The following is a 16040-nucleotide window of genomic DNA, read 5'->3' on the forward strand; positions in this document are numbered from 1 at the left end:
AGAAGACGGGTCGTGTGCCCGGCTAGTGGCAGGAAGGCTCCCAGGAGCCAGTTCAGGGAGGCGTGGACCAAAATTGCCCGGAGGGTCTCCTCCAACTCCGATGTTCCCAGGAGTGCGGACCAGTGCCGCAAGAAATACAATGACCTATGTCGGCTGGTCAAGGTGAGTACCCTTTCCAGTGTCCCCCTCATCCTTGCATGTGCACCTCCCATTAGGGCCAAAGGGACATCCAAGGTCTAATGCCCAGCCCTGCTGCCGCTGCAATGGCACTTGCATGTTAATCAATAGCTCTTTCTGCACTTATCACACTGTGCAAGCTATTCCACCATGGGAGGCCTCACACACAGCAACAGGGCACCACACTGTGCAAGCTATTCCACCATGGGAGGCCTCACACACAGCAACAGGGCACCACACTGTGCAAGCTATTCCACCATGGGAGGCCTCACACACAGCAACAGGGCACCACACTGTGCAAGCTATTCCACCATGGGAGGCCTCACACACAGCAACAGGGCACCACACTGTGCAAGCTATTCCACCATGGGAGGCCTCACACACAGCAACAGGGCACCACACTGTGCAAGCTATTCCACCATGGGAGGCCTCACACACAGCAACAGGGCACCACACTGTGCAAGCTATTCCACCATGGGAGGCCTCACACACAACAACGGGGCACCACACTGTACTTAGACGCCCTCCTTTCTCTTGCAGGCCAAGCTGGCGAGGAACGCCAGGAGCCTGCGTGTCACTGGTGGAGGCCCTCGCGATTACCAGGAGCTAACGGTTCTGGAAGAGAGGGTGGCCCGACTGCTGCGTCACCCGGTGATTGGGCCTGTGGCGCTCGGCGACGCCGACCCTATACTGGAACCCACTGGTAAGGACAGGACCGGGTGCACCTCTCTCCTTGCCCTCGCGCATCAGATCTACATCCTTCCCCACTGGCCAAAAAATGCGCATAATGCACCAGTGCGGCCTCCCTCGCTGTCGGCTTGTCCTCACTCTAAAGCTACACTTGTGCCTTCCTGCTTTCAGCTGGTGAGGAGGAGGTGCTCCCTGAAGCCCAGACAGCCAGGCCCTCGGAGGAGGAGGACGTCGAGGAGCAGCAGGAAGGCGCCACCTCGGGGGAACCCTCCTCCGCTCCAGGAGATAGCAATGAAGGGGAGACGTCTGGCGTGCCGGAGAGCCAGGGGGAGGCGGGGGAGGGGAGCCCCGAACTTGGTCCCAGTGGCATGGACGCACGCGGCAAGGCTCCGGCGGCACACCAGCCTTCTGCCCAGAGGGGGGAGGCGGTGGAGGGGAGGGCAGAACCTGGTCCCAGTGGCGTGGCCGCACGCGGCAAGGCTCCGTCGGCACGCCAGCCTTCTGTCCAGAGGGTGGAGGCGCCCTCCAGTCCGGACTCGGACGTCGCCCAGGAGGTGCGCCTCCTGGACGAGATGTCGGCGGCGTCGGAGCGGCGGCACGTCGAAATCATGGAGGTGGTGGCACAGATGCCTCACGCCATCGAAAGCCTCGCACAAAGTGTGGTGGCTTTCGGCCAATCCCAGGCCAGGGGCCTAGAGCAATTCGCAGCAGCGCACGCCAGGGGGGTGGAGCTCCTTGTGGCAGCGCATGAGAGGGGGGTGCAACAACTCGAGGCAGCGCAGCACGCCAGTCGCCAGCTGAGAGGTGCTGTGCAGACAATGGCACTGCAGATGCGGGCACATGCCAGCGCAGTTGGGGCACTGACTTCTTCCACCCTCGCACTGGCGCGGAGGCGTCGCCAGGCCAGCCGCCGCCCTGCTGCCGCTCACCGGTCTGGCGACCAACAGTTTGGCGCGCTTGCTCCCCGGCCAGGCCGCCCGAGTGCACGTGTGTCTGGCGACCAGCGCGCGCCTGGCATCACCCACCTTGTCCCCATTGGTGCAGGCGAGCCTGCCACTCCCCCAGCCAGGGTGCAAGGAGCTGCTGCAGCCAGTGAAGAGGGCCACCCACAGCTGCAGCAGCCACCAGCCGGCCCCTCCCGGGCCCGCCCTCGTGTAGGCCGACCCCCAAGGGCATCTGGCGAGACGCCTTGTCACCCTGAAGATCCTTCCCCCAGCCTCGCCACAGCCTCACGGCCCAGCTTGAGGCGCAGCAGCAGGACGGGCCGGGGCAAAAGACGGCTGTCGACAGACTCGCCCTCTCGCCACACCGAATAGAGTGTGTTGAGCGAGGGTTTGGGTGATGCGGGGGCTTCTGTTCTGGGGGGCATTATGTGGTTTGGTTTTATGGGGGTGTTTGTGTTGTGGGGGGGGCTTGTTTTTGTTAGGCCAGTGACGAAGGCCATTTGGATGGTGATGTTTTGTTAGTCCTCCCCAGGTTTTGGGAGTGACAGAAGTTTGTGACTGTTTTTTGGGGGTCTTCTCTGTTTTGCTCTTCCATGTGGGAAGGGCCCTGAGTTTTTGAAATAAAGATGTTTATTTATTCACCATGTGCAGGTGTCATGTTTCAAGTGGTTGTTGGGTTAACCGGCTGAGGGCTTGCGGAGCGGCTGCGTTCAGTGGCCCAGGCCATTCCCTGACAGGGGGCCTAGAAGTGTCGAGCAATAAGCCCCCGGCGGATGGCCCTTGGACCTTGTCGCTCCCTCCTGGCCTGGTGCTCCTCCTCCTCAGGGTCCTCCTGCTCGTCCTCCTGAGGTGGTGGGGCAATGTCAGGTGGCAGTGCCTGAGTCCTGCGGATAGCCAGGTTGTGGAGCATGCAGCACACCACGACGAACTGGGAGACTCTATCTGGCGAATACTGAAGAGACCCGCCCGAACGATCCAGGCAACGGAACCGTTGCTTGAGGACGCCTATCGTTTGCTCTATTAGGTTCCTTGTGGCTTGATGGCTTTCGTTGTATGCCAGCTCCGCTGGGGTCCTGGGCGCGCGGAGCGGGGTCATGAGCCATCTGCACAAAGGGTAGCCCTTGTCCCCGATAAGCCATCCCCTTGGTGGAGGCTGTGCCTGGAACATGTCAGCCACAGTAGTCTGGCGCAGGATAAAGGCATCGTGGCTGCTTCCTGGGAAGCGGGCATTGACAGCTAGGATGCGCTGCCTGTGGTCACACACCAGCTGCACATTTAGGGAATGGTAGCCCTTCCGGTTGCGGTATTGCTCGGCATTGTGGATAGGTGCCCGCATAGCCACATGCGTGCAGTCAATGGCGCCCTGCACCATGGGGAAGCCCGCGATCCTGGCAAATCCGACTGCACGCTGCTCCTGCTTGTGTTGGGTCATGGGGAAGGAGATGAATTGGTGCCTCCTCGCGAAAAGTGCTTCGGTGACCTGTCGGATGCAGCGATGCGCGGCGAACTGGGAGATGTTCGCAATGTCCCCAGCAGCGGCTTGGAAGGAGCCGCTTGCATAAAAGCTGAGAGCCACCGTGACCTTCACTTCCACCGAGAGAGACGCCCTGGACATGAGCTGTGGCTGCAAATCTGCATGAAGCAGCTGGCAGATCTCTCCAACCACCTCCCTTCTGAAGCGCAGCCTCTTAACACAATGCGCCGCAGTCATGGTGAGATATGAGACCTGCTCCCGGTATTGCCTGACTGGGTAAGGCCTACGTTGGCGACGCCTAATGGCCCCTCTGCGTCTAGGCATGCCTGGCCCTCTCTCAAAGCGTCTGCGAGCCCTTCGCACAAAATGTAGCAACTGAGGGTTGGCCCCCCATGCAGCCCCCATTACAAAGTTCCAAACAGCAAAATCACAAGGATGCAAATGTCAAAGCACTGGCTAGAAGCCAAAAATACCTCTCCTATGGTGTCCGAAATCAGTAATCTCTGTGCCTTGCTCTCTGTGCAGAAATCCAAACCAGTCAAGTCATTGCAGCGAAATGGCTGGCTTTTATGGGTGAGTGGATGTGCCCTTTAATTAGCGCTCCCCGAATCCCACAGGGCCTCTGTTGAGTTCCATTTCACAGTTCTTAGCAGCGCCACGCCCACATCGGCCGGGCGCCACTGAATTTCCGGTTTGGGGCGCACAATCGGCGTTGCACGACGGAATGACGTCATAAGATGCACGCGCTGCTGAGCGGGCGCTAACACTTTGCGCCGGCGCTAAAGCCCAGCTGAATTTCGGCGTAGGCGCAGATCCGGCGGTGCCCGGGCGCTAAGTGGATAGCGCCGGAAATCTGGCGCTAACGGCTGGCGCAAACAGCTGAATTTCTAGGCCACGGACTCAGAAGGGAACTGTCCTGAGTGAAGTTCAACCAAGATCATACACCATTCAGACAGATGAGGGTGCTGTTCTGAGAAGAAATCATCGAGATCTTCTCATGGGACCAGCCACAGCAGGTCAAGAGACTGATACTGTTGAACAACCTGATCACACAGCTGAGAACCAATCATCTGAGGCAACAACTCAGATTCAAGGACAATCAATCAGAAAATCCTCAAGACACGTGAAGCCTCCTGAGAGACTCATTGAGCAAATTTAAGGACTATTGTTATAGAAGGAAGTAATGTTATCTTATTCTTTCTTCAAGTTCTAGTGTATTGACATATTTCATGTGAACACACAAAGCAAGGGTAAAAAACCTTGATCATGATAATGATAATGTAAGTTCATTAAATATTGTTAGTTAAAAGTAAAATACTTTTGTTTTAAGAAAGGGAGATGTAATGATATCAGCAAATAGTGATGATATTTGTCTGTGTTTGATTACTTATGCCTTACAGCATATTTGACTGTGTTTTTGATTGCTTGTGCCTGAGCAGCAGAGGTCATGTGACTGAGAGAAGCAAGGCAGAGAGTTTTACTTTCAGTTTGATTCTAGATGCATCACAGCATAGTGTGTTCTGTAAAGGCTGTTAAAAAGAGTTGAATAGACTTTAGATTAAAACAACTTTCTCTTTCATAAATGAGTCGTTATTGAACCCACAAAGAAATCAATACAGGGAGAGGCTAAGCAGAGGACTGAGAAACTGTACATAGCCCAGGCTTATAAGGAGTGCATTAGCAGAACAACAGGACAAAGAGAAGAAAGACTATGGGCTGGATTTTGTCAATGGGGGCACGTTGGGGGCGGGACTGCTGGTTTTCGGGTTTCAGTCCCACCCCCAATGACGTCTGGCCAACCCACGCTATTTTCCCTTGATTGACCTTGTTAAGCCCGCCCTGCGGGTTTAGCCGGCCAATTAAGGGAAAGCCGATGGCAGAGGACGTCAGCGTATGACATTTCATCTGTCAAAAATGTTTTGACGGATGAATTGTCAGCATTTGACAGCTTTGAGAAGCTGCCAAACACTGACAATCTCTGTTCTAAGGTGTGCTCTTGCACAAAGACTCACCAAAACCTCTCTCCTCAGCAGAAAGCAGATGGCTGCTGCATCGGAGACTGCAGCAGCCATTCTGTCATCTCTGCCGTTGAGATGAGGCACCTCCGGATCCCCAAGGGTTTAAGCCTGCAGGAAGAAGCAAAAGTAAGTAAACTTTTTCTAACACTTTATACTCACCTCTCATACTTACCTCTCCACACTTGCACCCATCACTCACCTCCATGGTGCACTTTTCGACCCCTCTCACCCCCGCAGACCCACTGCTCGCCTCGCTGACCCTGGCGAGGTTCGCAGCCATCGGGAAGCCCGCACTTGCAGGGGTAAAATGGGGAAAAGCCTCAAAACTGCCTGTTAACTACCTGTTAACAGACAGTTAATTGGTTCTAATCCCCTTCCCACCTCGAGGAGACGGGTCCCTGCGCGAGTCGGGGACCCGCCTCCCGGGAAGATGGCACGGAGGCGGGTTGGGAGCGGGGTTGGTACCCGCTCCCAGTTTCTGCCATTTTCCCGGCAGTCCCGCCTCCATACCCACCTCCCCAGGGCTGGCAAAATTCGCCCCTACGTTTATATCGCTCCTGGTCACATTTCTCAGAATTATTTCAAGGAACTTCATGTATAATGAATTGCTTTGAACTCTAGTGACTTGTTATATAGGCAAATACAGTTGCCATTTTGAACAGAGCAAGATCCCAGAGCGATGAGGTGAACATCCAGTTAATCTGTTGTTGATAGTGTACTTTGCGAACAAATGTTGGCCAGCACAGAAAAGCTCCCTGCTCTTTGAATAGTATCACTGAAACTTTAACACCAACCTGAACTACTTTAACAGGCAGAGAGTTTAACATCTGATCAATAGCTTGATGCCTCCAATAATATCATGCGGAAATATCATGTGTTTCTCTACCCTGGCCAAGGCTTTATCCAAGTTTCCAACTCCTTGTTACCCCCTTCTGAGGATTGCTATAGCTGCAATGTCTGAGTATCACTACCAATTTGGACATCATGGGCTGGATTTTAATTAAGGGGCGGGCTGGGGTCGTGTAATCCGCATTTTGTGTTATCCACCCGAATCTAAATTGATGTGGGAGATTGATGCGATTTTAACTTAATTGGCCAATTGAGTTCCAACGTGTGGGAACCCATGGCCAATGAGTTTTTCCAGCCTGAAAGTCGCCTCCGATGACGTCATCATTGCTGCTGCATTTAAGGTCTGCAACAAGCCTTGCTTCTTCTGCAGACTGCCAACCTTTTGGCCTTTCATGCTACAGGGACCTGGAGGCAGAATGACCAGCGAGAGACCTAGGTCTGCTCCCAGGCTTGATGACGTTGCCTTGCAGGCTTTAGTTGAGGGAGCAAGACCTCATAAAGAGGTGCTCTTCCCTTCTTCAGGGAGGAAGAAGCCTCCCCAGCAGACCAAGGCTGTGTGGATTCAGGTGGCAGAGGAGGTCAACTCATTGTCAGTAACCCGCAGAACCTGGATTCAATGCAAGAAGAGATTTCATGACCTTCTGCGCACTGGAAAAGTGAGTATGAATTTCCCATCACCCTCAATCTGATCCCCATTGCCTTTCCTCACCAGCACTCAGCTTTAGCAATCTCTTCCTCCACATCCCACTTGACACTGACATCCATGCACCCTTACCCATTCCCTCTCTCTCTATGGTCACATTCACCTAACTATTCGACTATGCAGCCCTCACACTCCCTATCACTGTGATGCAATTACAACTTACAACACACAGTGAGGGCCCTTGGTCTTGCCACCTCACTCCATCTTTGACTCCTTCTAAGTATCTATGCTATGGAATCTCTACACTCACTCCTTCATTCTCACTCAACCTCCACTTGTCTCCCTCATTGCAGGAAAAGAGAGCTCACAATAAGCGAGAAAGAGCGAGGACAGGAGGAGGGCCACCCTCAGTAGCCCACCTCACCCCCTGGGAGGAGGCGGTCCTGGAGAGCGTAGCAGTGGAGAAAGATGCGCAAGTGGGGGACGGACAGAGGGGTGCATCACAGCAAGCTGGTGACAGAATAGTTTTCCATCTCTCTCATTGACATTGCATGAGTCACTGATAATGATTCTGAAGCTCTAACAGATGGACTAATGATCATCTGCAATATGCAATGTGCATGTAACCTTGGTATCACATCTCTGACTCTTTCCTTTACTCCCCCACAGGACTATCGCAAGTACCCGTCCCCACTAGCCAGGAGGAACAGCATGAGTCTCAAGACTCCTCAGAGGAAGCTGCAACCTCTGAGGGCGCAGCGTCAGCAGAATTCAGCGCACCCAGCACCAACGCAGACACTCACACCTCAGTGGGACCTTCGGGACATAAAGTAGTGTTGTCACCTGATGTATCACAAGTGAGCATCAGCAGATTGTGGAGACAGCAAAAGCAGTGGAGAGTCCTAGTCGGAGGGCGCAGGACTCTGCCAACTCAGCTCAGCTGCATGTCGACCCTCTGCCTCTGGGTCCATCCGTAAGATCAGCTGGAACTCCAGGAACAGCTGCAGGAGTCTCTGGCAGGTTTTGTCTCCAGGGTCGCTGCGAGTGTGGAGTGAATGGAGGAGTCCATAGCGAACATGAGCAGAGCCTTTGTGGAGTCATTGGCACATGAATGCATCACCATGGAAAGGATGGCAACCTCCATGGAGGTGATAAGTCGCCAGGGTGCAGAAAACATAGTGAGTGTTCAGAATAGAATGACATCTCTGGAGGAGCGATGGTCATCTATTGAACAGAGAAACCAGACCTTCATGGAATTCCTTCTGAGTAGGACTGCCAGTGCAGATACGGGTCCCCATGGCCCCCCTGATGTGCAGCAAGGTGCTCTCATGCCACTTGCAAGCGCTGAGGGGGACCTGAGAGGGAAGTTGGTGGCAGACATCAAGGAAGTGGGTGCTCCTCTCCAAGCGCTCACACTTCCATGCCACTGCAGAGCCCTCAGTCAGAGCCCCACCAGAGACCACACCCATCTGAGATCGGCGTCTCAACCCCTGCACAGCCGCAGGAGCAGCAGACTGTTGCCGTGCCCTCACAGGTTTGCAACCCCAGAGGACGCCCACCAAAGGTGTCAAGACAGGAGCAGCAGGAAAGTGAGCAAGGGGCCTCCACATCTGCTGAAGTCACAGGGGAAGCACCACGTAGGAGCACACGTAAGAGAAAGACACTGCACAAATAGTCACAAGGGTAGTCACTTGGGTGAAATTTGATGTTTTCTGTGAAAAAGCCATCAGATGAATAATGTAAATAAAAAATCTGATGGCTACTGCTGTAGTTGTGGCGTGTGTCATTTCGCGAATGGGACTTTCACATTGAGGGCTTAGGATTACTTGCAATTGTCAGTGTGGTGGTCAAATTGCTAGGAATCTGCTGGTCCTTGGCCATTGTCGATGCTCAGATAAGAAGCTGCGAGGCAAAAGTGCTTGATTGGCTAGGCTAAGCAAACCTGGCCAAGATGAGTGCGTTCCTTGCATCCCGGGCAGCAATGTTCTCGCGTACTGCTGCCGCTGGTTGATGGGCCTCTGCAAGATGTTCATTTTCGCTCTCCTCCTCCTCCTCCTCTTCCTCCTCTTCATCTGAGGATATGTGATGAGCCACTTGGTTCTCAGGAATCTGCAAGCCACGACGCTGTGCCATGTTGTGAAGTGCACAGCAAACCACGACGATTCTGGAGACCCTGGCTGCTGAGTACTGCAGGGCTCCACCTGATCTATCCAGGCATCTGAAGCGCATCTTCAGCAAACCGATGGTTTGCTCGATTATGGCTCTGGTGGACATGTGGCTGGAGTTGTAGCGCTCCTCAGCTTCATTGGATGGGCTCCTCAACGGCGTCATTAGCCACATCTTCAGGGGATAGCCCTTGTCTCCAAGTAGCCATCTGTTAAGTTGGTCTGGCGGACTGAATAGCGGAGGCACACTAGACTGGCGCAGTATGAAGGAGTCATGGCAACTGCCAGGATACTTGGCACAAACATGCAAAATGTCCTTCTTGTGGTCACACACCAGCTGAACGTTAAGGGAGTGGAAGCCCTTGCGGTTGACAAAAATACCTGGATTGCGATGGGGTGCCTTAAGGGCCACATGTGTGCAGTCAACGACGCCCTGCACCCTTGGAAAGCCTGCCAGATTAGCTAATACAACCGCACACGCCGTGACACTTGCTTGATCCTTGGTGAAATGCATGTGATTGTGCGCAATGGCAAAGAGGGCATCGGTTACCTGCGTGATGCAAGTGTGTGCGGCTGCCTGGGAAATGCCGCTGATGTCTGCTGCTGATCCCTGGAATGAGCCTCAGGCAAAAAAGTTGAGTGCGGTGGTGACTTTGATGGCCACTGGTAAGGGTTGTCCACCTGGTCCTCTGGCCTGCAGGTCTTGTTGCAGCAATGCGCCGATGTCACCCACTACCTCTCGCGAAAGTCGGAGCCGCCTTTGGTACTGCTGCTCAGACATGTTGAGGTAGCTGACCATGTGTTTGTAGACCCTGTTTGGGGGGTATCTCCTGCGCCGACGAGCTTCCATGCGCTGGCCCCTTCTGGCCTGTGCAGCTTCAGGTGGGTGAGCAGCAGCTTGGCGCTCCTGTTGTTGCTGCTGCTGTTGGTGCTGCTGCTGTTGGCGCTGCTGTTGTTCGTGGTTCTGCTGGTGCCGCGGCTGGTCTTCGTCCTCATCTAATGTCCAGAAGGGAAGGAAATAAATGGCTCCCATGCTTCAGGTATATGCCTCAGTTGAGGAAGCGCTCAGTGAAGGTGGCGAGAGGGGTTTCCCAGGAGGTCACACTGGAGATGGGTGTCAGGCTCCAAACTTCCACAGCTGTGGTTATGCCTTCTAAAAGCTCCCCCAGACCTGAGACTACAAAGTTCTGCCACCTGCAAATGATGGCTGATCAAATCTCCTCTTTAATGGTTGAGCTGCAGCTGATAGTCAGCAATCCAATTGTGCTCCCGCCAGGTTTCACCGTCGTGTTTCAGAACAGGCGTCTTTCACATGGGGAAAGGGTTAAAATGGCAATGGCCTTTCAAAATGGCATTATAGAGGCAATTTAGTGCTTGTTAAGGGCCTTAACGGCTTCTCCCGCCTCTTGGAGGCGGGACGGAGACGGGACCATTAGACACGAATTAATGAAAATTGCTTGGAGGCGGGATGGAGGCGGGGTTGGGCCCGCCCACCAGTTTTTGCAATTTTAACCCCCCACATGCCTCCAATCCCACCTCCATGGCCAATGAAAATCCTGCCCCATGGCTCAGAAGCCTGTGTAGCGCCAGAAAATGGGCACTGCATGGCCAAATTTCTAGGGACTTGACTTTAAGTTTATTAGTCCATAAAATGCAGAACATCACATTTTTGAAAGACAAACCAAAATGTATTAGGTAATTAACAAATGACTCACTGGTATTATTCCAGCATTACATTCTTTTGATGTAAGAGAATATCGCCATATCAGTGTTTAAGAACGTACTATTAATACACATTTTACAGCCTTTTCTTGAAATTAACTTTGGGTCATTAATAAGTGGGTAATGATCAGGGCAACAAGATAAAAGGCCACCGTAGATAATTGAAAAGAACTGTAGCTGGAAACTGAAGAGAAATAAAAGGAGAAAAAAAATTGATTTGCATTTATATTGAATTCTAGCCCATCTTTCAAAAACATCTTAAAAATGCTTCCATATAATGGTGTAGGCAAATGATATGGCCATGGTCTCGCCCCCTCCCTATTTCTGTAATCTCCTCCAGCCCTACAGCCCTCCAAGATCGCTACACTCCTCCAATTCTGGCCTCTTGTGCATTCCCCGTTTTCATCACTCCACTATTGGCAGCCATGCCTTCAGCTGCCAAGGCCCTAAGCTCTGGACTTCCCTTCCTACAACAACAACAACAACTTGTATTTATATAGCGCCTTTAACGTAGTAAAACATCCCAAGGCGCTTCACAGGAGTGTTATAAACAAATTTTGACAGCGAGCCACATGAGGAGAAATTAGGGCAGATGACCAAAACCTTGGTCAAAGAGGTAGATGTAATGTATGTACCTTTAAGGGGAGAACTACTTTTTACAGCTCCTGTATACTGTAGTACAGGCAGTGACCACACCTGTATATAAACCCTGAGTAGTGATCTGTACAATTAGTTCTAGAGTAACCCTCATTCAGTAAACATCTGTTGAATCGTTCCCTGCAGTCTGTTGTCTAATTATTGAAGGACACAACATTAAGATACACGGATCTAACATTGGCGACGAGGTAGATTCGAACCTACCTGCAACTCTGCATCACCTCCCAGGAATTCGCTCCTGGAGAACAATGGAAGAAGGTCGAGTCCAGAAGCATGGGTGTCGACCACGGGCAACCGCCCAGTCATCCAGCGGAGATTTGAGCATCGCAGGGGAGGCTGTCGAGAGCCAGGCTTGGCTTTCCAGTCATGGTGGTCCAGCGAAACGGGCTGGCAGCAGGTACTGTGCAGACCCTTCCCGGACAGCGACGGGCTAGAGCCCGACCGAGTGGCACAGAAAAAGGCCGAGCAGCGTCGACGGGGGAGAGAGAGTGGGCAGAGCGCACAGGGCGCAGCCGGTGTTCAGGACCGAGCGGTGTCAACGGGGGAGAGAGACGAGAGAGAGCAGAGCGCAGCCGGTGTTCAAGGGCCGAGCAGCGTCAACGGGGGAGAGAGGCGCGCAGGAAAATGCGAGGCGCTGCCATTGCCACAAGAACCGCAGAGAGCGGCATTGGCAGCAGCGCAGGAGCAGCGCACGAAACCCACAGGGCATCGCCATTTGCCACGAGGACCGCCGAGAGCGGCGTTGGCAGCAGCGCGGGAGACGCCATTTTAAGCCGCAGCGGGGAAGAAAGGAAAGCGCGGGAGACGCCATTTTAAGCCGCAGCGGGGAAGAAAGGAAAGCGCGGGAGACGCCATTTTAAGCCAGTCTAACCACACCCAAAAATGCCGAAGAGTGGCAGTATCACAGCGTTCGACAATGAAGTCGAAGATTGGACGACATATGTCGAACGCATAGAAGTATACTGCAAGGCGAATGAAGTGCCAGATGACAAGAAAGCGCTGGTATTGTTGAATTCAATGGGTGCAAAAACGTATGGCTTACTACGAAACCTAGTAACCCCAGAGAAGCCAGTAGAAAAGGATTTTGAAAACATAGTGTCAATCCTACAGGACCACTTAAACCCCACACCGCTGCTGATAGCAGAAAGATTTAAGTTTCACAAAAGGAACCAGCATAAAGATGAAAGTAATGCTGAGTATTTAACGGAACTGCGCAAGCTATCGAAACACTGCCAGTTTGGAACGGGACTAGCAGATACTTTAAGGGACAAGTTTGTGTGTGGACTTCAAAGTGAAGGAACCCAGAAACGGCTTCTATCAGAAAAGGATCTTACGCTGGACAAGGCTTTCAGCATTGCAGTATCACATGAAGCAGCAGCACGGGGCGCTGCAGAGATACAATGGAGACCGCAAGAATATGGCACAAATGAAATGTCATACGGAACAGTGAAATGCTATCGCTGCGGCAGAACAACACACGACCATAATGATTGCTGGTTCAAGGACAAAGTGTGCAGACAGTGTGGAAAAGTAGGACACATAGCAAGAGTCTGCAGGTCGGGAAAGAAAACCAGCAGCAAGAAATCTCCACAGGAGAAGTACAAGAAGGTACATAAAGTGATGGAGAGTAGTTCAGACGAACAGAAGAGTGATACAGACTCCGGAAGCAAGGAGCTGGGTTGTCTGAAACTACATAATGTGATCAAAATGGAGGATCACCAAACTATCTGGGTCACGCTCAAGATAGCAGGAATCCAAGTGAAAATGGAATTGGACACAGGATCAGCCCTAACAGTCATAAACCGAAGGGACTACAAGCAGCTATTCTCACATATACCCTTGAGAGAGACAAAGATTGTCTTGAAGACGTACACGGGGCAAAAAGTCTACCCCAAAGGAAAAATAAGGGTGAATGTTATATATAACGGCAAGGAAACACCAAAAATGGACCTATATGTATTGCCAGATGGAGGACCACCACTACTAGGACGTGAATGAATCCGGAAGATACAGCTAGATTGGCATTCCATACAGGCACTGACTGTGGCTGACAAAAAGGATGACGATGTCACACCTGGGCGACTGTCAAAGATCCTAACTGACGCGAAAGAAGTGTTCCAGCAAGGACTCGGAACACTAAAAGGCATGGCAGCGATGATTAAAATTGAAGAAAATGCAAGCCCAAAATTTTTTAAGGCCAGCGCTCCGCCCAGCCGTCGAAGCAGAGCTGGAGAGTCTGGAACGTTCAGGTGTACTGTCCAAGATAGACTGGAACAAGTGGGCTACACCCATCATCCCTGTGATGAAAAAGTCGTTGAGCAGCACGCCTGGGGAACCAAGGAAGGTTCGCATCCGTGGGGACTTTAAGGTAACAGTGAACCCGGTCCTTCACACCGTACAATATCCACTTCCGCGGATTGAATATATTTTCGTCTCGCTATCTGGAGGGAAACGCTTCACTAAGATTGATCTGGCCCAGGCGTATCTGCAAATGGAGGTAGAAGAAGCATCAAAAAAGTACCTCACAATCAACACCCATAAAGGTCTCTACCAATACAACTGGCTGGTATTCGGGGTAGCATCAGCTCCGGCTATTTGGCAGAGGGCAATGGAACAAGTCCTGCAAGGGATCCAGGGACTCAGTGTTATTTGGATGACATCCTGGTCACGGGCGAAAATGACAGTGATCACCTTGCCAACCTGGAGCAGGTGCTCACTAGATTGCAGGAATATGGGCTCCGAGCTAACCACCCCAAATGCGAGTTTTTTAGAAAACAGATCTCGTATTGTGGCCACGTTATCGATAAAGAGGGGTTACATAAGTCCCCAGAGAAGATTGAGGCAGTAGTCAAGGCTCCAGCACCGGAAAATGTGTCACAACTGAGGTTGTTCCTCGGGCTGGTAAACTACTACCATAAGTTCTTGCCAAATTTGTCTACAATACTACACTCACTGAACACCCTACTGCAAACTGGGGTGCCATGGAAGTGGAGTGACGAATGTAGGCGAGCTTTCCAGAAGAGCAAAACACTAATCACATCGAAAGAGGTATTGGCCCATTACAACCCGGCATTACCAATTCGGTTGGCATGTGATGCGTCACCCTACGGCATTGGAGCGGTGCTGTCGCACAAATTCTCGGACGGCTCAGAGAGGCCAATAGCCTTTGCGTCACGATCACTAACCTCAGCCGAGCGTAACTATGCCCAGATTGACAGGGAGGCCTTCAGCCTAGTGTGGGGAGTGAAAAAGTTCAATCACTATCTGCACGGGCAGAAGTTCACCTTGCTGACTGACCACCAACCACTTGTCTCCATCTTTAATCCAAAGAAGGGCGTTCCGGTGATGACTGCGCAATGGCTACAAAGATGGTCCCTTTTTCTAGGGGCGCATCAATATGAAATCGAGTATAAGGGCACGAAACAGCATGGAAACGCTGATGGGCTATCACGCCTGCCACTGCCTACTGCGGAGGAAGCACCAGCAGTGGATCCTGTCGAAATATTTCATTCGACTATAATTGAATGCTTGCCAGTAACTAACGCTGGTATAGAGAAGGAGACCCGAAATGACCTGACACTGTCTCGGGTATATGATTTGACGGTGAAGGGATGACTAGCACATGGCGACTCACTGTTGCCAGCATTCTCATCCAGAAGAGAACAGCTGTCAGTATGCCAGGGGACCTTGATGTGTGGATCCCGAGTGGTAATTCCACCCAAGTTAAGGGAGAGAGTGCTCAATGAGTTTCACGAAGGTCATCTGGGAGGGGTGAAAATGAAAAGCCTTGCTAGGGCTTATGTGTGGTGGCCGGGGATCGATCAGCAAATCAAGGACCTGACAAAGAGCTGCTCAGGATGCCAGAAGGTCCAAAATGCACCACCACATGCCCCTCTACACCCATGGGAGTGGCCCTCATCTCCATGGCAACGGGTGCATATTGATTTTGCTGGTCCATTCATGGACTCAATGTTTTTAATAGCTGTGAATGCGCACTCAAAATGGCCTGAGGTGATCAAAATTTCCTCCACCACCACGGAGAAAACTATTGCAGTCCTACGGACCATTTTTGCCAGGAACGGCTTGCCAGAGCAGATTTGCTCTGATAACGGACCACAGTTTGTGTCTGAAGAGTTTTGAAGATTTATGAAAAGGAATGGGGTAAGGCATTACACATCTGCCCCGTATCATCCAGCCACAAATGGATTGGCTGAGAGGTTCGTACAAACCTTTAAGAAGGCAATAAAGGCTATGTACAATGACAACATTCCGCTGCAGCACAAGGTGGACAATTTCCTGTTCGCCTACCGGAATGCGACACATGCAGTCACCAACCAGGCCCCAGCCATGATGTTCTTTAACCGAAGGTTAAGATCTCGCCTGGATTTGCTCAGACCAAATGTACGAAGAGATGTTGAGAGTAAGCAATTCCAGCACATCCATGAGAAGCCAACAAGGAGATTCAATGTAGGGCAACCAGTCTTGGCCCGCGACTACCGAACAGAAAAATGGCAGCCAGGAACGATATGCACACGGCAGAGCCCACTAATGTACACAGTGGACGTTGGGGAGAGCATCGTGAGACGCCATGCTGACCAGATCCTAGAGTCACAGGAACAAGTCAACCCCATGCCTCGCCCATACGTACCTGGTGATGAACCCGACGTACAGGTAGCATCTACCCCAGAAACAGTAGCATCG

General features: G+C 52.0%; 1 protein-coding gene across 1 annotated transcript; it reads left to right on the forward strand.

Moving 5' to 3' along the window:
- The first annotated feature begins 697 nt into the window (after positions 1-697).
- LOC147108106 (uncharacterized) lies at positions 698-2457 on the forward strand. Its single transcript, XM_086006021.1, has 2 exons — positions 698-880; positions 1039-2457. The coding sequence occupies exon 2, from the start codon at positions 1236-1238 to the stop codon at positions 2181-2183; it is 948 nt and encodes a 315-aa protein (XP_085862147.1). The 5' UTR covers positions 698-880; positions 1039-1235; the 3' UTR covers positions 2184-2457.
- Positions 2458-16040: the final 13583 nt, after the last annotated feature.

The sequence above is a fragment of the Somniosus microcephalus genome, chromosome 13 (genome assembly GCF_052327205.1).
Source record: "Somniosus microcephalus isolate GS21.2 chromosome 13, FLI_Smic_1.0, whole genome shotgun sequence".
Classification (NCBI taxonomy): Eukaryota; Metazoa; Chordata; class Chondrichthyes; order Squaliformes; family Somniosidae; genus Somniosus; species Somniosus microcephalus.

Excerpts from the sequence above, each read along its gene's own strand:
- LOC147108106 (XM_086006021.1), top strand. The coding sequence starts at position 1,236 with ATGGACGCACGCGGCAAGGCTCCGGCGGCACACCAGCCTTCTGCCCAG.